The sequence below is a fragment of the Heliangelus exortis genome, chromosome W (genome assembly GCF_036169615.1).
Source record: "Heliangelus exortis chromosome W, bHelExo1.hap1, whole genome shotgun sequence".
NCBI classification, from domain to species: domain Eukaryota; kingdom Metazoa; phylum Chordata; class Aves; order Apodiformes; family Trochilidae; genus Heliangelus; species Heliangelus exortis.
In genome coordinates this window covers 13,198,186-13,225,035 of record NC_092453.1, presented here as the reverse complement: position 1 = coordinate 13,225,035, position 26,850 = coordinate 13,198,186, and the positions used below count along the sequence as shown (strand labels likewise).

Here is a 26,850-nt window from a genome sequence, read left to right as displayed (position 1 = left end):
TCACGGAAACACAGCTTTTAGTTTGAAACCAGTTCTTTGGAGAAAACAAAATGCACAATCCCAAGAAAACAACGTGACTTTGCTCCTGTGCAGGGCTCACCAGAGCCTTGGTGGTAGGTCAGGTGTGTTCTGATGACATTTTTTTCACTGGTTGTCACAGTTTAGAGATGATGTTTAGCAGGCACACTTTTTCTCCTCCGGTTTGGCCGCCTCGAGCTTCCCCGAGCTGCCTCCGTTGGCTGTGTCAGAGACCTGTGTCTTGTCCACACACTGCTCCATCCTCTTCATTATCAAGTCCAGGAGTTTATCCACAGCCTTCTCCACGTTCTGTCCAGTAGCAGCACTCGTTTCAAAGTAGGGAATGCTGCAAGGAAAGGAAAAAGGTTGCTGGAGAGACTTTGCGAGGCAACCCAGACTCGGCTCTTCCCGACGCTCCGCGTGGAGCTGGAAATTTAGTGGCACCAAAAATGAATGGGACAAAATTCTTGGGACTTTTTTCCTTGCTGGGCAGAACCCAAACTCCTGCTTCTAGAATCTGGTGGCACGGTGGCAAATTTGGTAATTTACAAAATGTGTCCTTGCCTTTTGAGTTCAAGTTGCCCTGAGAGCGGCAGCAGCACAAACTCGGCTGAAAAAGTCTCTCAGGTAACACCCATCAGGGAAAAAAACCCCACACTTAGAACCTGACCAAAACTTACAGGTGTGTCTCTATTTCCAAACTAATTAAAAAAGCAAATTATAAATATTGTTAGTTATTTAATTCACTGAGCATTCATCAGCCTTTGGTGTACTCTGTCCTGAAATGCTGGGACAAGCCAACATCCCCAAAATGGGCTTTTCTAGGAAGAATGTTTCATTTCAGCCAAACTACCCCAAAAATGTGTTTTATTCTATATATTTTCTGCTCAAAAAAGGTCAGTGTGAAGGTGTAACAAGGTGGGTCTCACTATAGGTGTAGGAGATACCACATCTACCAGGCTTAAAGTTTCCTTGCAAGTATCTCCAGGGAGCCAGCAGCTCCATTTACACCACTTTGAGATTAAATTTACTCAGAATTTACTTACCCATATTTATCTGCCAGGTCTTTTGCTTGCCTTTCATTCACCTCCCTTTGGTCTGATAAATCAGCTTTATTACCAATTAAAACTATATCTGGGTTCTCACAATATGCATTGGCTTGCAGCTGACCTAGAAGCAAAAAAAAAAAAAAAAAAGCAAAAAAAAAAAAACAAAAAACCAGGAGGTAAGAAAATGTTGGGAGAGTTTTAGAAACCAAAAGTGTTGACAAAAAAATACCTTTCTGGCTCCCCACCTTCAAAGGTCCTGGACTAACCAGCCCATCACTTCCTACCAACCACATTTCTTGTTCCACATTTCCTTTTCAGGGGAATTTTTTAGAGCAGGAAGTAAAAAAATGACTTCCAGTATTTAATTTATCAACATATAACAAGGTTTCAGTGCATTAAACCCAGTGCTTTAGCAGAACCTCCACCACCATCACCTGCAATAAACTTCAGAAGTGCAAAAAAATAAAAAAAAAAAAAATTCAAAATATCCTGGGATCTTTTTCCAATGTGGTGAAGCTTTCACCCCAAATTCCAGGCTCCAAGTACCCCACAAATCCAACCAAATTATCAAGAATATGCCCAAAAAAAGTCTCCTGTGCAAAAAAATAAAAAAATTCAAAATATCCTGGGATCTTTTTCCAATGTGGTGAAGCTTTCACCCCAAATTCCAGGCTCCAAGTACCCAACAAATCCAACCAAATTATCAAGAATATGCCCAAAAAAAGTCTCCTGTGCAAAAAAATAAAAAAATTCAAAATATCCTGGGATCTTTTTCCAATGTGGTGAAGCTTTCACCCCAAATTCCAGGCTCCAAGTACCCCACAAATCCAACCAAATTATCAAGAATATGCCCAAAACAGTCTATTGTGCAAAAAAAAAAAAAAATTCAAAATATCCTGGGATCTTTTTCCAATGTGGTGAAGCTTTCACCCCAAATTCCAGGCTCCAAGTACCCCACAAATCCAACCAAATTATCAAGAATATGCCCAAAACAGTCTATTGTGCAAAAAAAAAAAAAAAAATTCAAAATATATTGGGATCTTTTTCCAATGTGGTGAAGCTTTCACCCCAAATTCCAGGCTCCAAGTACCCCACAAATCCAACCAAATTATCAAGAATATGCCCAAAAAAAGTCTCCTGTGCAAAAAAATAAAAAAATTCAAAATATCCTGGAATCTTTTTCCAATGTGGTGAAGCTTTCACCCCAAATTCCAAGCTCCAAGTACCCCACAAATCCAACCAAATTATCAAGAATATGCCCAAAAAAAGTCTCCTGTGCAAAAAAATAAAAAAATTCAAAATATCCTGGGATCTTTTTCCAATGTGGTGAAGCTTTCACCCCAAATTCCAGGATCCAAGTACCCCACAAATCCAACCAAATTATCAAGAATATGCCCAAAACAGTCTATTGTGCAAAAAAAAAAAAAAAAAAAAATTCAAAATATATTGGGATCTTTTTCCAATGTGGTGAAGCTTTCACCCCAAATTCCAAGCTCCAAGTACCCAACAAATCCAACCAAATTATCAAGAATATGCCCAAAACAGTCTATTGTGCAAAAAAATAAAAAAATCAAAATATCCTGGAATCTTTTTCCAATGTGGTGAAGCTTTCACCCCAAATTCCAGGCTCCAAGTACCCCACAAAGCCAACCAAATTATCAAGAATATGCCCAAAACAGTCTAATGTGCAAAAAAAAAAAAAAATTCAAAATATCCTGGGATCTTTTTCCAATGTGGTGAAGCTTTCACCCCAAATTCCAAGCTCCAAGTACCCCACAAATCCAACCAAATTATCAAGAATATGCCCAAAACAGTCTATTCTGCAAAAAAATAAAAAAAATTCAAAATATCCTGGGATCTTTTTCCAATGTGGTGAAGCTTTCACCCCAAATTCCAGGCTCCAAGTACCCCACAAATCCAACCAAATTATCAAGAATATGCCCAAAACAGTCTATTCTGCAAAAAAAAAAAAAAAATTCAAAATATCCTGGGATCTTTTTCCAATGTGGTGAAGCTTTCACCCCAAATTCCAGGCTCCAAGTACCCCACAAATCCAACCAAATTATCAAGAATATGCCCAAAACAGTCTATTGTGCAAAAAAATAAAAAAAATCAAAATATCCTGGGATCTTTTTCCAATGTGGTGAAGCTTTCACCCCAAATTCCAGGCTCCAAGTACCCCACAAATCCAACCAAATTATCAAGAATATGCCCAAAACAGTCTATTGTGCAAAAAAAAAAATAAATTCAAAATATCCTGGGATCTTTTTCCAATGTGGTGAAGCTTTCACCCCAAATTCCAGGCTCCAAGTACCCCACAAATCCAACCAAATTATCAAGAATATGCCCAAAACAGTCTATTGTGCAAAAAAAAAAAAAATAAAAAAATTCAAAATATCCTGGGATCTTTTTCCAATGTGGTGAAGCTTTCACCCCAAATTCCAGGCTCCAAGTACCCCACAAATCCAACCAAATTATCAAGAATATGCCCAAAACAGTCTATTGTGCAAAAAAAAAAAAAAAATTCAAAATATCCTGGAATCTTTTTCCAATGTGGTGAAGCTTTCACCCCAAATTCCAGGCTCCAAGTACCCCACAAATCCAACCAAATTATCAAGAATATGCCCAAAACAGTCTATTCTGCAAAAAAAAAAAAAATAAAAAAAATATCCTGGGATCTTTTTCCAATGTGGTGAAGCTTTCACCCCAAATTCCAGGCTCCAAGTACCCCACAAATCCAACCAAATTATCAAGAATATGCCCAAAACAGTCTATTCTGCAAAAAAAAAAATAAATTCAAAATATATTGGGATCTTTTTCCAATGTGGTGAAGCTTTCACCCCAAATTCCAGGCTCCAAGTACCCCACAAAGCCAACCAAATTATCAAGAATATGCCCAAAACAGTCTAATGTGCAAAAAAATAAAAAAAATTCAAAATATCCTGGGATCTTTTTCCAATGTGGTGAAGCTTTCAACCCAAATTCCAGGCTCCAAGTACCCCACTAGACACAAGGACCTTCCCTGGGCATTTTCCAGCTCACAAAGAATAACACAGAAAACCCAAGAGGTTAAAACCCCCCAGAAAGCTTCAAGTCAACCAATAAATGCAAAGTCCATGGTTCTACTTACTCATCCAATTTCTGACATTTAAGAAGCTCTGTTGACTGGTGAGATCAAACATCAGTAAAAAGCCCATAGCATCTCTGAAAAATGCTGTGGTGAGGCTTCGAAATCTGAAGGTAAAAGAAGAAAAAAAAAAAAAAAAAGACAACACAGGAAAAAAAAAAAAAAAAAAAAAAGATAAAGTAATGCTTTTCTGAACTGCAAAAATTCTCTTAAAAAAAAAAAAAAAATCTTGAAACCTGAAGAGGCTGCAAAATTTAGTGCTACATTCCCTTGGAAGGAAAAGCAAAAGAAAATAATTCTGGGCTTTCATTTTAGCTCTGATGCATCCTACCAGCAAACATTTATTAATCAGTTTGTGAGCAACAAACCAGAGGAAGCTTCTGTGTGAGAATAGAAACATTGCCAGTGACTAATCTTTTAGTTCAGATTCTGCCTGATTTCACTGAGGCAGAGACAGAAGCAGAAAAAAAAAACCAAAAAACCAAAAAAGCAAAGATCCTGAAGCATTTATTGCCTCACAAATCACAGGCACAGACATGAGACACACTGGAGGGCTGTGCAGTGATGGAAATGAAAGAAATATAAAGAAAACAAGAAAGGGAAGGTGTTGTTTACAAGCCCAGTTTGATGGGACTGTCCTCAAGCTTCCTGCAAAGCCAAGGAGCTGGGATGAAACTCCAAAGCCTGGTGTGCAATTCTGTTTGGCACTAAAAGGGCACAAATCAGAAGTGTGAAAAAATGCTGCTGGTGGTTCTTAGAGCTCCAGGTTCTAGTAGAGCACAAAGCAGCACTGCATCACCTAGCAGAAAAGGTATTTCATGCCACACAGCCATGAAAATGAAAGAAAATTAAAAAAAAAAGCTCTCCACAGAAAATCTCAAGACACCTGACACTGCTTCTAGGCTTTCTTTTCAGGAAAAAAAAAAATAAAAATAATAGAGTAGCTTCCAAATGTTTAATGCCTTGCAGAGGGGGTGCAGCCAACCAGGGCTTGAGGATAGAGATGGAGCCACAAAAATTCAGCTTCCTTCTGCTTTTCATCCACGTGGCACTGCTCACTCTGCCTCATCACCACTTTAATTCCTCTCCACTGGGCAAATGCTCTGCTCTGCTGCTCTCCAGCTCCCCTCACACCCAGCAAAAATTTTAAAGTGTTTACATCAAGGTGGGAGTCACTTTGTCTTCCCCTTGCTGGCAAATGACATCAAGAAGTCATCCCCAGGGCAACCTCACCCTCCTCCTGGCAGCCAAAAGCAGGTTCAGAAAGCACCACACAGGCTTCTGCCTCTTAAAAAAAAAAAACAGGACCAAACTTAGTGGGGAGGAGTCATGAAAATTGTGGAAAGAATAGGTGGGGAATGAGCAAATTAAAAAAAAAAACCAAAACCTGCTCCAGGGCTGCCCCACTCCTCCAGCCAACACTTGGGTCCCGTCCCCTCACTGCTCCTTGTGGCCACCACCTCTTGCCCTGGAGCTGTGAGCCTGGAAAAAGTCTGGTTCCATCTTCTCAGAGTCATTTTGGTTGGAAAAAGCCTTTAAAATCATCAAGTCCCACCATAAAACTAATTCTGCTGACTCCAGGATTTCTCAGCATCTCAGCTGTGTGGCTCTGAAACACCTCAAGGGAGGGGGATCCAACCACCTCCCTGTGCCAGGGGTTGAAAACCTCCATCAACACCTGCCCTGCCACCCAGCCTGGCAGAAAAAAATGTAAAATACAGTAAAAGATTTGGGTAAGTTATATAATAACCTCCAGAGGAGATGAGGAATATTCTGAAGCCAAAATAACAGGACAAAACAAGCCAAAAAAAACTAACTCCTGGGAGCTAGAAACAAGGTGCCCAAGTTCCTAAAATCCTCTGCTCGTTGTGGCAGTGACAGAGAAACTTTATTTCTGCAAGACTTTCTTGTCCTAAAATACACCCAAAAAAAAAAGTGGTTTTTTTTTTTTTCATCTGCCTGGATTAATGGTTTCCCCAGAAAACCCCAGAACTACTTTCCAAGGAGCTGCAGTCTATTACCTTTCCTGTCCAGCTGTGTCCCAAAGCTGGAGATGCACCTTGAAGGCTTTTCCTGGAGATCCATTGGGTCCTCTGCTGTTGTAAACCTGAGGAGAGAGGTGAATCCACCCTGAGAACTGTGCACATTTTCTTCAAGCAAAAATTAAGGAGCAACACTTCAGTCCTTCACTAAATGCTGCCTCTTACCTCCACACCTCAGAGGGCTTTTTTAAAAGAAAAATAGGATTTTAAATAGGATTTAAAAGCCCAGGAGGCACACGAAACGTCCATGAAAGCTGCACTTTCAAGAGAGAATTTGGTCATATTTGGCACTTGAAATTAGAAGTGAAAAAAGTACTTCAAAAGTTACTTCAAATTAGAAGTAAAGCTGCCTGGGTTCTGTTTCATTGCTGCTCTTTTAAAATTTACAGCTGGCTGACAGGCTTAACCACTATTAGAAAAAGAGTTTTATTTTTTTTTTCCACCATTGACTTCCATTGGACATCAATGATTCCCTTGCTGACTGCAACTGCAAACTCCTGGTGTTTTAAAAAAAAAAAAAAAGTAATTAAAAAAAAAAATCACTGTGACCTTTTGCTGAGGCTCAATCCTTGATTAAACAGAGGCTGCATGTAAATGTTGCAGGAAAAAGACAAAGGGATAAAATAAGCAGGAACTGGGTTTGTTATCCAAGGCAGGTGAGCAGACCCTCAGCAATTTTAAAAGCAGTCAAATATTGCCCTTGTATTTAGATCAAGAAAAAACAGACTTTAGGGACTGGTCTGAAAAGCAGAAAAAAATCAGTTTATCAACTGCACCATATTTTTTGTGCATTAAACTGGTGCATGTTCCTGTAATATTTAACCTGAGAAACAAGGAGTCCCAAAGGGTCATTTTTTAAGCTGACTTTTACCCAACAAAACCCATATTTAACCTTTTGCACCTCTTTTTTAGAAGGCAATTTATTAGACAGAGCTTCAGGACACCTCAAAGCTGGTCATTTCCACCTGGTTTCTCCTCTTCTTAAAAACTGACCCCAAAAAACCTGACCCCAAAAAGTCCAGGCCTGGAAAATTACAGCAGAAATCTGTCTGCAACCTTCAGCAGGAATGTTCAACCTTCTGGAAAGAAGCCAGCAGCTGTGTTTAAAACATATTAATCAGAGTCTGAGCAGCCATGGAAAAAAATACTCTGGCAATTTGCATGTTCAGACATTTCCTTGAAAAAAAAAAAAAAAAAAACCAAAAACCTCACACCAGAAAAACCTGGGGTTTTATTATTTTACTCTTGGGTGATCCCACAGCCCAGGTTCCACTCCAACCTGAGCAGCAGATTTAACTTGAGGAAGGTTGATGATGAGAAATTTGAGGCAGAATTCAGATTATTTTTTTTTTCTTCAGGGCATCCCTCAACCCCCACTGACCAGGCAGTGAATCTTCCCACTGTATTCTAATTAAATAATTAAAAAATTAAGCTAAAAAGAATGCATTTTAAAGAAGTCTCCAACTGGGCAAGCATTTGAATGTCTTTTTTTTTAAGGAGAACTGCTTGGGGTCTAACATCTTGTATTTATTATGGTTTAACTGAGGGATTCCTATTAGAAAGCTGAATTTATCCCCTATATTTCATATCAGATCCTTTTATACCAATGTGCAATAAACCATTTTACAACCCAACATTGGGATGTGGATAATGGCATTTTTTCCCCTTTATCCAGTTCCTAATTCCAACTTTTTTAAGCCAAGGAGAAGGATTATCACCACATTTTATACCCTGCAGGCAGAGAGGCAGTAGATATTGCCAGAGATAATAAATATTGCTCTCAGCAGAAATGAAAAAAGCCAAAAAAAAAGGTGTTCTCCTTCCTGGGAGACAACTTACCACTCTCTTTTCCCGAAAATCTATCCCAACTGTTGTGATGAATTTGGGATTGAATTTGTTGTCAGTGTATCTGTACAGGAATGTTGTTTTTCCAACCCCAGAGTCTCCAAGGGCCAGGAGTTTGATCAGATAATCATAGTCTCCATCAGTCATAGTGCTAATTTTTAGGAACCTAGGTAAAGAGAAAAAAAAAAAAAAATAAAAAAATTTGATTTAATAATGCCAAAACCCCATTTTTGGTCATGGAAATGCTGCTGCCTGTGGTAGGGATTGTAGGAAAAAAGCAATAGTGAAAATCCCAGCTTTAGGTGCCAGGAGGTGATACAACTTTTTTTTTTTTTTTTTAATAAATAAAACTGAAGCTTAGAATGATAGGAGCATGGGACAGAAATCCCAGTGATACAACTTACACTTTTTTTTTTTTTTAATAAATAAAACTGAAGCTTAGAATGAGCTTGGGACAGAAATCTGATTTTTGGTCTGAGGATAACAATAAAGCCTCTAACAACACAAGCATGAAACCTGGGGCTAAACCCTTCTGCTCCCAGTATTTTATTATCACTTTATTATTATTATATTATTTTAAATATTTATTATTTATTTTATTTATCATCTTACTATTATTTTATTATCAGCTGGAAGAAAAAAAAAGGAAGTGCAGAAACAAGCATGAAAAGGAAGCTCAGGCAAGGATCATTCTCAAGGCTCAAACCCCACATTTATTTTTGCCACCTAAGAGAAGTCATTAAAAAGCAGAACAAGCATTTATCCAGGGCCACTGTTAAGAAAAGGAGAGAGCTCAAATTTACTTTACTCCCTGGTATCACCAGCTAAAAAAAAAGCAACAGTGAAACTCACAGCTTTAGGTGATACAACTTACATTTTTTTTTTTTTTTAATAAATAAAACTGAAGCTTAGAATGAGCTTGGGACAGAAATCTGATTTTTGGTCTGAGGATAACAATAAGGTCTCTAACAACACAAGTATGAAACCTGGGGCTAAACCCTTCTGCTCCCAGTATTTTATTATCATTTTATTATTATTATATATTATTTTAAATATTTATTATTTATTTTATTTATCATCTTACTATTATTTTATTATCAGCTGGAAGAAAAAAAAAGGTAGTGCAGAAACAAGCATGAAAAGGAAGCTCAGGCAAGGATCATTCTCAAGGCTCAAACCCCACATTTATTTTTGCCACCTAAGAGAAGTCATTAAAAAGCAGAATAAGCATTTATCCAGGGCCACTGTTAAGAAAAGGAGAGAGCTCAAATTTACTTTACTCCCTGGTATCACCAGCTAAAAAAAAAGCAACAGTGAAACTCACAGCTTTAGGTGATACAACTTTTTTTTTTTTTTAATAAATAAAACTGAAGCTTAGAACGAGCTTGGGACAGAAATCTGATTTTTGGTCTGAGGATAACAATAAGGTCTCTAACAACACAAGCATGAAACCTGGGGCTAAATCCTTCTGCTCCCAGTATTTTATCACCAGCTGGAAGAAAAAAAAGGTAGTGCAGAAACAAGCATGAAAAGGAAGCTCAGGCAAGGATCATCCTCAAGGCATCGTTGTCCATTAATGATCTGGTGTCCATTTACTGGGTACCCAAAGAGGTCCAGAGTCTGTGGAGACACAGCTAAAACCACTTCCAGCAAACAGGAGCAGCTTGGGCCCTCCCCACTGACCTGTAGATGGATCCTTGTAATTAATTTGGATTTCTGGCATGCTGTTGATTTGCTGGGATGAGTAATGGAGTAACACAGGGGGCTGTTGGGAATCAGGGCTTAGGCTGAGAAAATTCAGTGTAAAAAGCACTTTGCTAAGCCACACCTGTGGGTCCATGTCTTTGCTGTCTTTTTGCTTTTCTAAATATGTTTTCAGGGTGTGATTGGCTCTTTCCACCATCTCCTGGCCTGTAGGTGAATGAGGGATCCCTGTAATGTGTTTTACTCCCCAAGTAGCAAGAAACTGCTTGACCTTTCCTCCTGTATAAGCAGGGGGGGACACGGGTAGGGACACGGGGGGACACAGGGAGGGACACGGGAGGACACGGGGAGGGACACGGGAGGACACGGGGAGGGACACGGGGAGGGACACGGGGAGGGACACGGGGAGGGACACGGGGGGACACGGGGAGGGACACGGGGAGGGACACGGGGAGGGACACGGGGAGGGACACGGGGAGGGACACGGGGAGGGACACGGGGGGACACGGGGAGGAAAACGGAGGGACACGGGGGGACACGGGGGGACACGGGGGGACACGGGGGGACACGGGGAGAGACACGGGGGGGGACACACGGGGGGACACGGGGGGGACACGGGGGGGACACGGGGGGGACACGGGGGGGACACGGGGGGACACAGGGAGGGACACAGGGAGGGACACAGGGACACAGATGTGAGCCATGAAACCCGTCTCCATGTGGGAATTCCTCTCTGGAATCCTGGCTGGAGTCCTGGGGTTCAGTCACTCATCCCAGGTGGGGGGGAAGGGATGTTTGGGATCAATGGAAGGAATTCCTTGGGATGAATGGCAGGAATTCCTTTGCTGGCCACACTTCTGGGACCCCTTGAGACGTGTGCCACCAAGAGGAGTGGAGCAAGGGACAGGGTTGGGACTGGCTCGTCCCTCCCCTGAGCATCATTTAGTGCCAGAAACACAAATCTCTCCCCAAAATCCATCCTTGCATCTCCTCGGAGCAGATGGGGACCCAGAGGCTGAATAGAGATGCTGCCATTTCAGGCTGATTTCCAGTCCTGGAGCAAGCAGCTTAATTGCCTCCAAGTTTCCAGGTTTGGAAATTGTGATAATCAAGAAATTTGGGCACATTCCAGCCTCTGGCTCCCCAACTCTGATCCCAAGCAAGGTGCTACCTCTGCTCTTAGGGACCTCCAGCTCCATAGAATCCTAGAATCCCAGAATGGGCTGGGTTGGAAGGGACCTCAGAGCTCCTCAAGTCCAACCCTTGCTCCACTCCCCCCGTGGTTCCCAGCCCATGGCACTGAGTGCCACATCCAGGCTCTTTGGAAATATCTCCAGGGCTGGAGAATCCACCCCTTCCCTGGGCAGCCCATTCCAAGGGCTGATCACCCTCTGGGGAAAGAAATTCTTTCTCATGGCCAACCTAAACCTCCCCTGGCACAACTTGAGACCTCTTGTGCCCTCTTGTCTTGCTGAGAGTTGCCTGGGAAAAGAGCCCAACCCCCCCCTGGCTCCAACCTCCTTTCAGGGAGTTGGAGAGAGTGATGAGGTCTCCCCTGAGCCTCCTCTTCTCCAGCCTCAACACCCCCAGCTCCCTCAGCCTCTCCTCATAGGATCTGTGCTCCAGTCCCTTCCCCAGCCCAGTTGCCTCCTTTGGACCTGCTCCAGCACCTCAATCTCCTTCCTGAGCTGAGGGGCCCAGAACTGGACCCAGGACTCAAGCTGTGGCCTCCCCAGGGCTGAGCACAGGGGCAGAATCCCTTCCCTGGACCTGCTGGCCACGCTGTTCCTGAGCCAGCCCAGGATGCCATTGGCCTTCTTGGCCACCTGGGCACACTGCTGCCTCCTCTTCAGCTTCCTGGCAATCCAGACTCCCAGCTCCCTCTCTGTCTGGCAGAGCAAACTCAATACAGTTCACCACTCCTCCCGCGTATCGTGAGTCGGAGACGACGTTAAGGGGGACACGTCGCCATTTTGTAGGCCCAAAGGACAGCCAGCAGTCCCAGAGCCTGCAGGTTGTCTTTGTCAGTGCCATGCTGCTTCCACTGTCCCTTATCCTGCCATACACAGGAGGCCATTTTCAACCTTTTTCTGGCATCGGTGAACACGGTGACACCAGGCACTGGAAGCACTGAAACAATTGGTGGTTCATGGAACTGGCTGATGGCCTGCAGGCACTCGTGTTTTGGGCCTCCATGAGGGATATCTCCAGAGTACTCGAACGAGGAGAGTTGTAGTTGTGTAGAGAGTTGCAGCAACCAACCAAAACAAAGCCCTCAGCCTGGGTCCAGCAAGTGGTGGCATCTCTTCCAGCCCAGGAAGCCACCAGAGAGTGGTCACTGTCCCAAGAAAGCCACAGGGGTTCTGTTGGATGAGTAGTGATGGAGAGGAGCCAGGTCTAGCTCCTGAAGCACTCATAAAATCAGTTTACGCACCAGCAAGCAACAGAAATTTGCAGAAAGAGGGACATCTTTATCCTGCTCTGTATTTATTTTGATGTGATGTGTTACCTCTCTCAGCCAGAACCAGCCCAGAGCATCACCAGCAATCAACCAGAGCAGCCAGGACCAGCCCAGAGCATCACCAGCAATCAACCAGAGCAGCCAGGACCAGCCCAGAGCATCACCAGCAATCAACCAGGACCAGCCCAGAGCATCACCAGGAACCAACCAGAGCAGCCAGGACCAGCCCAGAGCATCACCAGGAATCAACCAGAGCAGCCAGGACCAGCCCAGAGCATCACCAGCAATCAACCAGGACCAGCCCAGAGCATCACCAGGAACCAACCAGAGCAGCCAGGACCAGCCCAGAGCATCACCAAAAATCAACCAGAGCAGCCAGGACCAGCCCAAAACATCACCAGCAATCAACCAGAACCAGCCCAGAGCATCACCAGGAACCAACCAGAGCAGCCAGGACCAGCCCAGAGCATCACCAAAAATCAACCAGAGCAGCCAGGACCAGCCCAAAATCACCAGCAATCAACCAGAGCAGCCAGGACCAGCCCAGAGCATCACCAGAAATCAACCAGAGCAGCCAGGACCAGCCCAAAACATCACCAGCAATCAACCAGGACCAGCCCAGAGCATCACCAGCAATCAACCAGAGCAGCCAGGACCAGCCCAAAACATCACCAGCAATCAACCAGGACCAGCCCAGAGCATCACCAGGAACCAGAGCAGCCAGGACCAGCCCAGAGCATCACCAAAAATCAACCAGAGCAGCCAGGACCAGCCCAGAGCATCACCAGCAATCAACCAGAGCAGCCAGGACCAGCCCAGAGCATCACCAAAAATCAACCAGAGCAGCCAGGACCAGCCCAAAACATCACCAGCAATCAACCAGGACCAGCCCAGAGCATCACCAGGAACCAGAACAGTCAGGACCAGCCCAGAGCATCACCAGGAATCAACCAGAGCAGCCAGGACCAGCCCAAAACATCACCAGCAATCAACCAGGACCAGCCCAGAGCATCACCAGGAACCAGAACAGCCAGGACCAGCCCAGAGCATCACCAAAAATCAACCAGAGCAACCAGGACCAGCCAGGTCTCCCCCACTGGGCACAACCAACCTTGTAGCACCCACACAGCCCATCCCCAACTTCCCACTGTTCAAGCAAAACAAGCCAGCCCTCCAGTTCTGAAGCTGGTGCTGTCTCTTTTACCACCAGTAAAGCTTTTCCAAAGCCCAACCAAGCCTCCTGACCATCCCTCCCAGCCCTCTCTGCCAACATGGCCAGCAGCCAGAGGATGATCCACTTGATGCTGTTCCTCCAGACTGTGCATCTAGACAGAGCCTGATTTAAAAAAAAACACTTTCCTGCTTTCTTGGCAGACAAGATTCCCACCTGGACCAGAAGCAGCATCTTGTTTCTTGATTGATTATTTTGTTCCACCCTGATTTAATGTTCTCTAACTACAGTGTGAGAAACATTTAAAATCTGGCACTTGGCAGCAGATCCTCCAGAAAATGTTTTCCTGATGGACAGATTTGGCTTCATAAAACCCAACCAAACCTTAAGACATCCAGTTATAGCCTACAAGGAGAGGAAAATCTCCTCCTTGGGCTCTGCACCTCTACTCGGAAGCTCCAAACTGCTCCAGAAAACCCACCCGGAAAGAGAAGCAGAGAAGAAAAGTTCTAAATCAGGTTTTCTTCTTCCATTCACAGCATGTGCCTTAAAAACTGGGAGAAAGGCAATGGATTGGAATCTAAATTGCTTCTGTAAAAAAATGTCTTTGGGCTGGGGAGAAAAGTCTGAAGAAAAATGGTTTCAATTCTCTCATCTTGATATGTTCTATGGTAAAAAAAAAAAAAAAACACCAAATAAAAAAAACCCTAAATGATCTAAAACTCTGATGAACCTAACCTAAAAAAAATGGCCTGCTCTACTTTTAGCCTCTCAGAACTGGAAAAGATTGAAGAATGTTTCAGTTTCTAAATTTCAAGACTTTGCAGGGCTTAAGGTTTCAGACCCTCCCTGTCAGAGCATCTGCTCGATTTTCCAATAAAACATTTTCTCATTAAGAGAGAGAATTGCTCAGAGGAGCTCCCCAGTTCTGCAACCAGTCAATGGGACCAGCATCAGGAAGAGTTAGGTGTGCAGGGAGAGAAAAAGCAGCTCAGGAAAACAAGGTTTTATTTCCCTTGACACAGCACTGCTTACAAGTGTCACACACAAAAACGTTGTCTGTCTCCTCACCCAGACCCCACTCACATCACCCCATGTCCCACAGCTCCCATCTCCTCACCCAGACCCCACTCACATCACCCCACGTCCCACAGCTCCCAATTCCTCACCCAGACCCCACTCACATCACCCCATGTCCCACAGCTCCCAATTCCTCACCCAGACCCCACTCACATCACCCCACGTCCCACAGCTCCCAATTCCTCACCCAGACCCCACTCACATCACCCCATGTCCCACAGCTCCCAATTCCTCACCCAGACCCCACTCACATCACCCCACGTCCCACAGCTCCCATCTCCTCACCCAGACCCCACTCACATCACCCCACGTCCCACAGCTCCCATCTCCTCACCCAGACCCCACTCACATCACCCCATGTCCCACAGCTCCCAATTCCTCACCCAGACCCCACTCACATCACCCCACATCCCACAGCTCCCAATTCCTCACCCAGACCCCACTCACATCACCCCATGTCCCACAGCTCCCATCTCCTCACCCAGACCCCACTCACATCACCCCATGTCCCACAGCTCCCATCTCCTCACCCAGACCCCACTCACATCACCCCATGTCCCACAGCTCCCATCTCCTCACCCAGACCCCACTCACATCACCCCATGTCCCACAGCTCCCAATTCCTCACCCAGACCCCACTCACATCACCCCATGTCCCACAGCTCCCAATTCCTCACCCAGACCCCACTCACATCACCCCATGTCCCACAGCTCCCAATTCCTCACCCAGACCCCACTCACATCACCCCATGTCCCACAACTCCCAGTTCCTCACCCAGACCCCACTCACATCACCCCACGTCCCACAGCTCCCAGTTCCTCACCCAGACCCCACTCACATCACCCCATGTCCCACAGCTCCCAATTCCTCACCCAGACCCCACTCACATCACCCCATGTCCCACAGCTCCCATCTCCTCACCCAGACCCCACTCACATCACCCCATGTCCCACAGCTCCCATCTCCTCACCCAGACCCCACTCACATCACCCCATGTCCCACAGCTCCCAATTCCTCACCCAGACCCCACTCACATCACCCCACGTCCCACAGCTCCCATCTCCTCACCCAGACCCCACTCACATCACCCCATGTCCCACAGCTCCCAATTCCTCACCCAGACCCCACTCACATCACCCCATGTCCCACAGCTCCCATCTCCTCACCCAGACCCCACTCACATCACCCCATGTCCCACAGCTCCCAATTCCTCACCCAGACCCCACTCACATCACCCCATGTCCCACAGCTCCCATCTCCTCACCCAGACCCCACTCACATCACCCCATGTCCCACAGCTCCCAATTCCTCACCCAGACCCCACTCACATCACCCCATGTCCCACAGCTCCCAGTTCCTCACCCAGACCCCACTCACATCACCCCATGTCCCACAGCTCCCAATTCCTCACCCAGACCCCACTCACATCACCCCATGTCCCACAGGTATTTTTCAGACCAAACCAACATTAGCTCTGGAAAAGGCAGGGTATAAAAAAATCAGGAGTGCACAGACTGACCCTGCAGCTGGGCAGCAAGAGATTTGTTCCCTCTGCAGCAAAATAGGATTCATCCAAGCTTGGTTTTTTTAAAAAAAGTTTAAAAACAACATAAAAAAAAACCCCACCCCAGTGCCATCCTAAGGGCCAGCTCAGGGAGGACTGGATCAGAGGCACTGACACAGTGACCCTCACTAAAATCAGCAACCCCTCCTTTTGACAGCCCCTGGCAGCTCCAAGTGGTGTTTCCTGATCCAAATGGGATGCTCAGATACAATGGGATGCTGTCCCCAGGGCCCAGCAGCCACCTAATTGTCCCTACAAAACTCCACAGTGACCCCATTCACCTTTCCCCAGCGTCTGGCAGGAGCCATCAGGCATCCCAAGTGTGATCCTGTGCCTTTTCCTACATGAAGCTGACCTTCCAGGATGATTGTGGCACCATCCCTTCATCCCAGAGACCCTGCTCCCAGATCCTTTTGGGGTCAGCACGTGGATGCAGGTGACAAGTGCACCTGCCACCAAGGTGTGGCACGCAGGGATGACCCCAACCCATGGTTAGAAATGCTTTGTAAAGGGTCTGAGGGACAGGTGGGCATTGCCCCACTTCCCCCAGGAGACTCCTTCTCAATCCCAAAAGCTCCACCTGATAAAAAAAGAGCAGCATGGAGACTCCCAGTGAAGAAAAGAGCAAAGCTGAGCCGTGGGAGGACAGGCTGCCTGGTTAGGTTTCCTCTCAGAGTCACTTCTAGGAGGTGGGAAACACTGAGAGCAGCAGGTTCCTGCTGGAAATCAGAGCCCCTGGGTAAGGAGACTTTTAAAATCCATGATTTCCAGCTCTGCCTGTCCTCCTAAAGAAGAAATCCCACAGGCTAGAGCAGAAAGACAGCCCAAGATCCAGCTGGGATCTGGTTGGTCTTTGAAGTTCTTTAGTTCTGGGCTTTCCTGGTCTTCTGCTGGGCCACCAGAAAACTTTTCTTTCATCCTCAAGATCCTGACTGAGGCACTAACCTGATCCTAACCACAACCAGACCAGAGAACAACCAACTCCAGTCACCTGTTGCCCTCCAACCCCACAACCTGTTCCTGCTCTTTTGCTGAGGGCCAACCTCTCTTCCCCATGGAGCACCCAGGAGAAAATCCCACACCACCCAGATTAACATGTCTCTGCTAATGAGGTTGTCATCAGACACCTCTTCCCTAGCAGAGAGAACACACAGGACTGTCTGCAATGCAAAGTGGAGCAGCCAGAGGATTAAATTGAAGATTGCTTTCTCAGAAAGCAGCCTCACAAGTCCTTCCCAAAGAGGAGAGACAGAATGCAAGATGCAACCCATCCAATCCTCTCAGCACCCTGCTGGAATTTGTCTGCACTCCTCTGCCAAAAAAGCAGAGAGCCTCCCAGCTGCCAAGTAAACGGCCCAGAATAAGCCAAATATTTTTTTTTTTTTTTCCCTTCAAAAATCAAACAACTCACTGGAGCTCTGCTGAGATGAAATTAAAGCTGGCTTCTCTGCTCAGGCATCCCCAGCAATTGCTGAGAGCAACAATAGGTAACCAGTGCAGCAGCAGTGTGGAAGGAAAGACCTTCCCTCATTTTCTTCCTTCCAGGGGAAAACCTCAGAGGACCAGAAGGTGCTTTCTGGCACACAGCACTTGAGCACAGACAGCTTCAAGCTTCAGCCTGGAAAAGACTCTTGGCAAGCCACAGCCATATACCACTCTCTTTTAGATAGGCCAAGGATACCCTTTTTCACTTAAAAAAATTATATATATACAGACTGCACTTCCTTTTAGTAGTGCTTAAAATATCTAATATTTAAATAACACCTCACCCATTTGAGCACAGGCTGACAGAGCTCCATGGGGATGAAGATGAGCTGGTTACCACACTGCTAGACATGTGCTGAGAAGGAGACACCAGATTTTCCACTTTAAAAGCCCCTTCACCTCCTGAGAACCCTGCAGGGAGCACTCATTCACACCAGCAAACCCAGTAAAACCTCCCAACACCTCTTCTGAAAAAGCTGACTGAACAGAGCCATCTCACCCAGACCCCACTCACATCACCCCATGTCCCACAGCTCCCAATTCCTCACCCAGACCCCACTCACATCACCCCACATCCCACAGCTCCCAATTCCTCACCCAGACCCCACTCACATCACCCCACATCCCACAGCTCCCAATTCCTCACCCAGACCCCACTCACATCACCCCATGTCCCACAGCTCCCAATTCCTCTCCCAGACCCCACTCACATCACCCCATGTCCCACAGCTCCCAAGTCCTCACCCAGACCCCACTCACATCACCCCATGTCCCACAGCTCCCATCTCCTCACCCAGATCCCACTCACATCACCCCATGTCCCACAGCTCCCAATTCCTCACCCAGACCCCACTCACATCACCCCATGTCCCACAGCTCCCATCTCCTCACCCAGACCCCACTCACATCACCCCATGTCCCACAGCTCCCAAGTCCTCACCCAGACCCCACTCACATCACCCCATGTCCCACAGCTCCCATCTCCTCACCCAGACCCCACTCACATCACCCCATGTCCCACAGCTCCCAATTCCTCACCCAGACCCCACTCACATCACCCCATGTCCCACAGCTCCCATCTCCTCACCCAGACCCCACTCACATCACCCCATGTCCCACAGCTCCCAAGTCCTCACCCAGACCCCACTCACATCACCCCATGTCCCACAGCTCCCATCTCCTCACCCAGACCCCACTCACATCACCCCATGTCCCACAGCTCCCAATTCCTCACCCAGACCCCACTCACATCACCCCATGTCCCACAGCTCCCAATTCCTCACCCAGACCCCACTCACATCACCCCACATCCCACAGCTCCCATCTCCTCACCCAGACCCCACTCACATCACCCCAGGTCCCACAGCTCCCATCTCCTCACCCAGACCCCACTCACATCACCCCATGTCCCACAGCTCCCATCTCCTCACCCAGACCCCACTCACATCACCCCATGTCCCACAGCTCCCAATTCCTCACCCAGACCCCACTCACATCACCCCATGTCCCACAGCTCCCAATTCCTCACCCAGACCCCACTCACATCACCCCATGTCCCACAGCTCCCAATTCCTCACCCAGACCCCACTCACATCACCCCATGTCCCACAGGTATTTTTCAGACCAAACCAAGGAGCAGGCTCCCAGCTCCCCACATCCATCCCTGCTTTCTGCTCACATACCCACAACTTTTTGGGGTCTTTTCCTCCCAGGGTGTGGGATCTGCTCTCCTGAGAGCTGCTCAGAGCGAGGGAGGAGCAGCACTGAACCCTTCCCTTCCAGCAGCTGCTCTGCCACCTCCTAAAAACTCTCTCACTACAAAAATCTCTATTTCCAGTTGTGTGGGCAAGGGGGAAGAGTGACTAATTCAGTCGTTTTCAGTACCAACCAACATGAAAAATTCATGCAAGAAGGAAAAAAAAAAACCAGCAAGGACAAGGGTGGTGGCCAACCCTTACCAGAAGCTTTTCTCACCACATTTCCCCCCCTGCTTTCTTCCCTCCAGACCCCAGGACTAGGTGAGCTGTAACACCAAAGACATTTCCCTCTGTTCCACCATCTCAAAAACCTGCTTGGTGAGTCCAGGAATTAGTTCTGGGCTGCCCAGGCCACAGCAGGGCTGGATGTTGAGCACGTAATCCAGTCTATCACACATGATTGACTACACAAATACAACCCTGCTACTGACCAGAGAAGAATAATCAGTGACAAAACCCCTGGAAAATACCCAAGCCAGAGATGGATCTTGTCAGAGGCAGCAGAATCCTCCTACTGTAAAATCACCCAGGTGGCAAACACTCTGAACCTTCACACTTCAAAAAGTAAACCCAGCACAGTCACTATTTGAACTTGCAGTGAGGAGGAAAGTCAGCCTGAGGAATTTTCACTTTTTCTATCTCATAAAAAAAAAAATAATTACTTTTGAAGCCCAAATGTTGTACAAGGATTGGATGTGCCCTGGATAAATGGGGTACTGGGACTACAGGGTCACTTCCCAACCAGCCCCAGCCCTGGGGGATCCCAGGAGGGATGTTATGGTGCTGTTCCAACCCCCCAAAAGTCTCTCTTGCTCTTTTAAGGCAAGCAAAAGCTACCACTCACCACACTGTGGATCTGCCTGTGTGTCAGGGAAAAAAACCCACAGAAGCTCCATGAAAATTTATGAGCTAATATAGTTATCTGAAAGACATGAAGTGGGCTAGACTTCCCTTTTAGCTGCAGAAGCACGGTGTCATCAGCCACACTTCATCCCACAGCTTGGACAGGAGCATCTGTGCTGGGTTAGGAACTGGCTGGAGGGCCGGGCCCAGAGAGTGGTGCTGAACGGGGCTGCATCAAAATGGCGGCCGGGCACTAGTGGTGTCCCCCAGGGATCAGTGTTGGGCCCAGTGCTGTTTAATATCTTGAGTGAGGATTTAGAGGAGGGCATTGAGTCCATCAGCAGCAAATTCCCAGCTGACACTAAGCTGGGGGGAGTGTGGATCAGCTGGAAGGCAGGAGGGCTCTGCAGAGGGACCTGGAGAGACTGGAGAGTTGGGCTGATGCCAAGGGGATGAGGTTGAAGATTCCAAGGGCCGGGTCCTGCCCTTTGGCCACAAGAACCCCCTGGGGAGCTCCAGGCTGGGCAGAGAGTGGCAGAAAGGGAGCTGGGAGTCTGGATTGCCAGGAAGCTGAAGAGGAGGCAGCAGTGTGCCCAGGTGGCCAAGAAGGCCAATGGCATCCTGGGCTGGCTCAGGAACAGCGTGGCCAGCAGGTCCAGGGAAGGGATTCTGCCCCTGTGCTCAGCCCTGGGGAGGCCACAGCTTGAGTCCTGGGTCCAGTTCTGGGCCCCTCAGCTCAGCTCAGCTCAGCTCAGCTCAGCTGAGGAAGGAGCTTGAGGTGCTGGAGCAGGTCCAGAGAAGAGCAAGGAGGCTGGGAAGGGATCCAGCAGAATTCCTGGGAGGAAGGGCTGAGGGAGCTGGGGGTGTTGAGGCTGGAGAAGAGGAGGCTCAGGGGAGACCTCATCACTCTCTCCAACTCCCTGAAAGGAGGTTGGAGCCAGGGGGGGGTTGGGCTCTTTTCCCAGGCAACTCTCAGCAAGACAAGAGGGCACAAGAGGTCTCAAGTTGTGCCAGGGGAGGTTTAGGTTGGCCATGAGAAAGAATTTCTTTCCCCAGAGGGTGCTCAGACCTTGGAATGGGCTGCCCAGGGAAGGGGTGGATTCTCCAGCCCTGGAGATATTTCCAAAGAGCCTGGATGTGGCACTCAGTGCCATGGGCTGGGAACCACGGGGGGAGTGGAGCAAGGCTTGGACTTGAGGAGCTCTGAGCTCCCTTCCAACCCAGCCCATTCTGGGATTCAATGATCCTATGATCTCTCCCTGACCTTATCAAATCCACCTCTGGAATCCCAAACTCATCAGAAATCTTTTGGAAAACTCCTTTGACAAAGCCCAGCCTTTGCCACCATGCACGTGGCTGGGACACTGTTGGGTTTTGGTGTTTGTTTTTTGGTTTTTTTTTCCTGCAGATCTGTTTAAACTTAGAAACCCTGCTATGCTGATGAAGACTCTGAGCTGGATGATTACATCTCAAAGACCTGAAAGTTTGCCAGCTCCTCCTGTTTTTTTATAACACTCCCCTCCTTGTTGCATACATGAATCAAGATGAAGTTAGCAGTGGAGTAAAGAGCAAGGGGGTGAGGGGAGCAAAGTCAACCCCACAGCTTAGAAAGTCTGTCCTGATAGTTGGGCCTGACCCAACTGATCCCCCAAAATCAACCCAAACGTGTCTTTTGGGGCATCTTCATGGTTAGGTGCCTAATGGAAAGTCTGGATCAAGATTAAGTGTAAGGGGATTTCTATTTTGTGTTGCTTGCAGATAATGGGGCTGGATGGAGGGGAAAAAGGGAAAAAGAAAAGGAAGCCCAGCCACAGCAGTTTGGGAATGGCCAGAAAGCAGTGAGCATGCTGGCTGCATCACCCATTACACCTTCAAAAAGCTGTGGCCATCATTGCCAGCCTTTCTAACAGCTAATTTCTTCCTAAAAAAAAAAGCAAAAAAAAAAAAAAGCAGATTCTGTTGAGGATTCTGTCCAAGTGGCCTGTACCTCCCTGCCAGCCTGAGGCCAGCAGGAACTAAACTGAGGAGGGAACAACCTTGTCCCTGTTCCTGCCCTGCCCTGTGCCTGATACCAGCTCTGGACACTGCTGACCTGCCTCACAAATGTCACTCTGGTCTTGTCCAGGGCAAAACAGCCAAAAAAGGGACAGCCCTGCTCTCTGCTGCCTCAAACTGCAGCCAGGGAGCTCTCAGTCCCACCTGCCAGAGGAGTACAGCATTTTAGTCAATAAAAAAGCAAAGTAGTTTAAGCACTTGGCTGGCTGCACCCTTGACAGCTCTGTATTTCCCCCAAAATCTAGGGTTTTTTCAGTTCTTTTAATACCAACCCTCCACGAAGATGGCAGCTCACTTGGCTGTAACCCAGGCCTGTGCAGGGGCTTCCCTGGAAAGAGGGAAGTTTTCCAGTGGCTGGAATGCAGCTTTCCATGGCTCTTCCAAGGTCCAGAGTCAGGCCCTGCCATTTGCACACCCAGCTCACCCCCAATCCCAGGGAATGCTACAAAGCTAAATATATCTGTGCTTCCCCAGAAGCCTTCCTGCACCTTCACCCCCAATCACCTTCATTTTTGGGGTTCTACATTGCTCAGAAGAGGCTTGGGAAGCTCTTGGAGTCTCCCTTCCAGCAATAATTTTTAACAGCAGCTACACCTCCCTGCACTCAGGCAGGCAGATTTCCAACCCCTGGACCATTCATTCCCTTTAAATAAAAATGTACAACAGTGATCAAAATGTCTTGGCTTGTCAAATCATCTGATCCCATTCACCAGGGCTTTTTAAGGACTGCAAAAACTCTAAAGAAGGTGCCTTGAGATAGCAAGTCATTAGTTCTAACAAGCTAATGGCTATTACCCATTTAAATGACTGCTTTTGAAGCAATAAATCATTGCTCCTTTCTGTGGCAGACAATCTTCTGTGAATGCTGAAGCAATCTGATTATGCCATGAAAGGTTTAAGGAATTAAAAGTCTAGTTCCCTGCTCAGGCACAAATTGGGTCTCCAGAAAGTTTTAACCCTTCTCTCTACAGCTTTAAGGGGTTATTTCCCTCCTCCAGCTCAGGCAGGACCAGAGAGATCACAAATGGGTTCTCCAGAAAGTTTTAACCCCTTAAAGCTGGAGTATGAAGGATTATTTCCCTCCTCCAGCTGAGGCTGGACCAGAGAGACCACAAATGGGTTCTCCAGAAAGTTTTAACCCTTCTCTCTACAGCTTTAAGGGGTTATTTCCCTCCTCCAGCTCAGGCTGGACCAGAGAGGTTATCCAGAGATCACAAATGGGTTCTCCAGAAAGTTTTAACCCTTTTAAAGCTGCAGAATGAAGGGTTATTTCCCTCCTCCAGCTGAGGCTGGACCAGAGAGATCACAAATGGGTTCTCCAGAAAGTTTTAACCCCTTAAAGCTGGAGTATGAAGGATTATTTCCCTCCTCCAGCTGAGGCTGGACCAGAGAGACCACAAACGGGTTCTCCAGAAAGTTTTAACCCTTCTCTCTGCAGCTTTAAGGGGTTATTTCCCTCTTCCAGCTCAGGCTGGACCAGAGAGGTTATCCAGAGATCACAAATGGGTTCTCCAGAAAGTTTTAGCCCCTTAAAGCTGGAGAATGAAGGGTTATTTCCCTCCTCCAGCTGAGGCTGGACCAGAGAGATCACAAATGGGTTCTCCAGAAAGTTTTAACCCCTTAAAGCTGGAGTATGAAGGATTATTTCCCTCCTCCAGCTGAGGCTGGACCAGAGAGATCACAAGTGGGTTCTCCAGAAAGTTTTAACCCTTCTCTCTGCAGTTTTAAGGGGTTATTTCCCTCCTCCAGCTCAGGCTGGACCAGAGGGGTTACCCAGAGATCACAAATGGGTTCTCCAGAAAATTTTAACCCCTTAAAGCTGGAGAATTAAGGGTTATTTCCCTCCTCCAGCTGAGGCTGGACCCAGGGATCACAAATGGGTTCTCCAGAAAGTTTTAACCCTTTAAAGCTGCAGAATGAAGGGTTATTTCCCTCCTCCAGCTCAGGCTGGACCAGAGAGATCACAAATGGGTTCTCCAGAAAATTTTAACCCCTTAAAGCTGGAGAATGAAGGGTTATTTCTCTCTTAAAGAGAAGGGTCTTCTCCCTCCTGCCTCCTCCACTCCCTGGGATGCTCCTCCCTCCTGCTGTCCTGTTACCTGCAAGCTTCCCAGGGTTGTGCTTCTCCCCTCTCTGGGCCAGGGACCTTCTGCAGGCAGACCCCAGAAACACCACCTCCAAACTTCTCCTGCCAGCTGCTTCTCCCCCTCCAGAAAGAGCCATCCCCACCCCAGCCCAGGGGGGTTTAAGGGCAGACAAGCAAATGAGAGGTTTGGAGGGCAAGGATGAGAAGGGAATTAGGAGCTGCCACAAGGCAGATGAAAAATGCCATTCATAACCTAGGGGAATTCACCACTGCTTCCAGATTCAAAAGGAAAACTGAAGCTTTAAACCCCTTTCCTGACACTGGTTTATCTGTCAGTCCTCCCAGAGAACTCCCCTCTGTTTGATGAACCTGCTGTGGTTTGGATCCCAGTGGATACCCACTAAAGCATGTCCTGAAGTGCCTCATCTGCTTTTAAATACCTCCACCCAAACCAAACCCAGGCCTCCTGCACCACACTGCTGACACTGCTGCTTCCCCATGGCCCATTTCAAGGCCCAAAATGCAAAACGGTGACTTTGCTGAATTCCTCTGGGCTCTTTTTCTTTCTCTCAGTGCAAGAAAGAGCCAAAACCCAAAGCTTTCGTGGGAACCAGTGCAAGGTATACTTGTATTTCTATACCCATTACTTACAGTTCCCTATGCAACAGTGCTGAGACCAAACACCTGTCACATGCTAACAGGAAAATCAGCTTGGAAAATTGAGCCTGTGATGCATAAACAGTGAGAAAAAGCTTCTCCCACAGAAAAAAAAAAAAAATATAAATGCTCTCCAGTTCTCCAAAGAGCTTTTCAACAGGTAGGCTTTGCAGATCTCCAGGTAAGCAGCACACAGCTGGATTTTGTGACAGGCTCTGGAGGGCAGAACATTTTTTTTTTTTTTTTTGAGATGCTGGGATGGCAGCTTTAAACAGTGCCAGCATGTTTTTATTTCTGTAATGACCAGGCTGTCATATGGCAGCCTTAGCAGCTTCCAGGCAGGCTCTGAGGTACTCCCTGGTTCACACATTTCAGCAGGCTGCAATCCATCCCTTTTTTCTTGGGAAAAAAAGAATCAGCACCCACCAGGGGAGCTGGGGCTCTTCCCTGCAGCTCTTCCAAGTTCCCAGCACCATGTTGGAGCAGAGCTTTCCAAGCAGGCTGGCTGCAAAGCTGCCAACAAGTGCCTCCACTTGTGTGCATTTCACTCCTAACACCCCATCTTGAGGGCTTCACACGCAGCCCAAACCCACCAGATTTGTTGAGAGGAGTTTTTCAGCATGGGAAAACTGTTTCTCCTTCGAGTCAAAGTCTGATTAAAGACCTCAAAGAGGAGTCACACTCTCTTCTCTCTGCTGGCAATTACCATAACACCAAGACTGGGGCCTTTTTACCCCCCATATGCCCTGCAAGTATGCAGTTCATTTGACTTTTGCCATGCTTTTTTCTTTGTTTTTTTTTTTTCCACCTACAGCCCGTGGCACAAAGCTACTTTAAAAGAACTTTTTATAATCGAGTTGAGAAGAAGCAAAGTATTTCCCTGCTGTTTTCTGCACCCTCTGCCACGGCCACCTGAAAGACATCTAAACTCTGCAGAAGCTGTGCTTGGCTATGGATTTAGGGACCAAACCTGCTTCCATCATTCCTGTGAAGCACAGAAAGCTCCAGGAGCTTTGCTTCTCCACCATAATGGCATTTAAGAGGTAGAAAGGAGAATTTTTAACCCTATATTAGCATCACAGTACAGAGTTGGGGAGCATTTCTTCCCCAGCCCCATAAGTGCCTCCTGCTAGCATGGCAGCCGATCCTGTTTATCTGCTTCATATCCTATTCTTATCTCATTCCCCAGGAGCCAGAGCAGCGCTGTGCAGAACCCTTCACACCACAATTACTTCGGATTCGGGCACCTCAATCCGAATTCACTCCCCGGGTGTGTACACCCGGTCCCGGCCAGCAGATGATTTACAAACCTCCCTTCCCTTCCCTTCCCTTCCCTTCCCTTCCCTTCCCTTCCCTTCCCTTCCCTTCCCACCAGCTCCTGGCCGCTCCTAAACCTGCCAGCTCAGCCTGCAGGACGTGACACCACTGTCACGGGGAAACACTGTCGCGATAGCGGCTGCATAGCGCGGGTGGGACCCCCGACTGCCGCCCTAAAAAGCCGCCCCGGGCTGTAGCAAGGCGGCTCCGTATTCGCTTTTTCCGACCCATTTCAAAACCATCCCCGGTCTCCATTTTACTCTCCCTCCAAGCACCGCGTCCCAAGGGGTCCCCTCCCGCCTCCTCTCCCCGTTTGTCGGGGCGGGAAGGACCGTGTCCCCCCACACCTTTCCCCGCTTCTCCCCCTTTTCCCCGGTCGTCAGAAACCTGCTCTCCCGGCGCTCCGCGGCTCTCTCCCGGGTGTAGTCGCCGAGAAGGAGAAGGGGAAGGAGGCAGGCGAGGAGTCCCTCCCCTCTGCGGGAGAGCCCAGGAGCCGAGGCTGGGCTGAAGCGGAGGGGCTGAAGCAGCCGGGGACGCCGCACGGATGTAGCCGCTCGGCCCCGGGGGCTGAGGCGGGGAAGGGCCGGG

At 47.5% G+C, this 26,850-nt stretch overlaps 1 protein-coding gene across 1 annotated transcript; it reads right to left on the bottom strand.

The window, feature by feature from the left end:
* On the bottom strand, positions 1 to 26,850 carry RAB27B (RAB27B, member RAS oncogene family). Its single transcript, XM_071729734.1, has 6 exons — positions 26,650 to 26,850; positions 8,076 to 8,247; positions 6,216 to 6,301; positions 4,198 to 4,301; positions 1,065 to 1,188; positions 1 to 364 (listed from the first exon to the last, which is right to left on the bottom strand). The coding sequence occupies exons 2-6, from the start codon at positions 8,226 to 8,228 to the stop codon at positions 175 to 177; spliced, it is 657 nt and encodes a 218-aa protein (XP_071585835.1). The 5' UTR covers positions 8,229 to 8,247; positions 26,650 to 26,850; the 3' UTR covers positions 1 to 174.

Excerpts from the sequence above, each read along its gene's own strand:
- RAB27B (XM_071729734.1), bottom strand. The coding sequence starts at position 8,228 with ATGACTGATGGAGACTATGATTATCTGATCAAACTCCTGGCCCTTGGA. Across the intron at positions 1,189-4,197 it reads AAATGTCAGAAATTGGATGA|GTCAGCTGCAAGCCAATGCA; the intron begins GTAAGTAGAACC and ends TTTTGCTTCTAG. Across the intron at positions 365-1,064 it reads GACCTGGCAGATAAATATGG|CATTCCCTACTTTGAAACGA; the intron begins GTAAGTAAATTC and ends CTTTCCTTGCAG.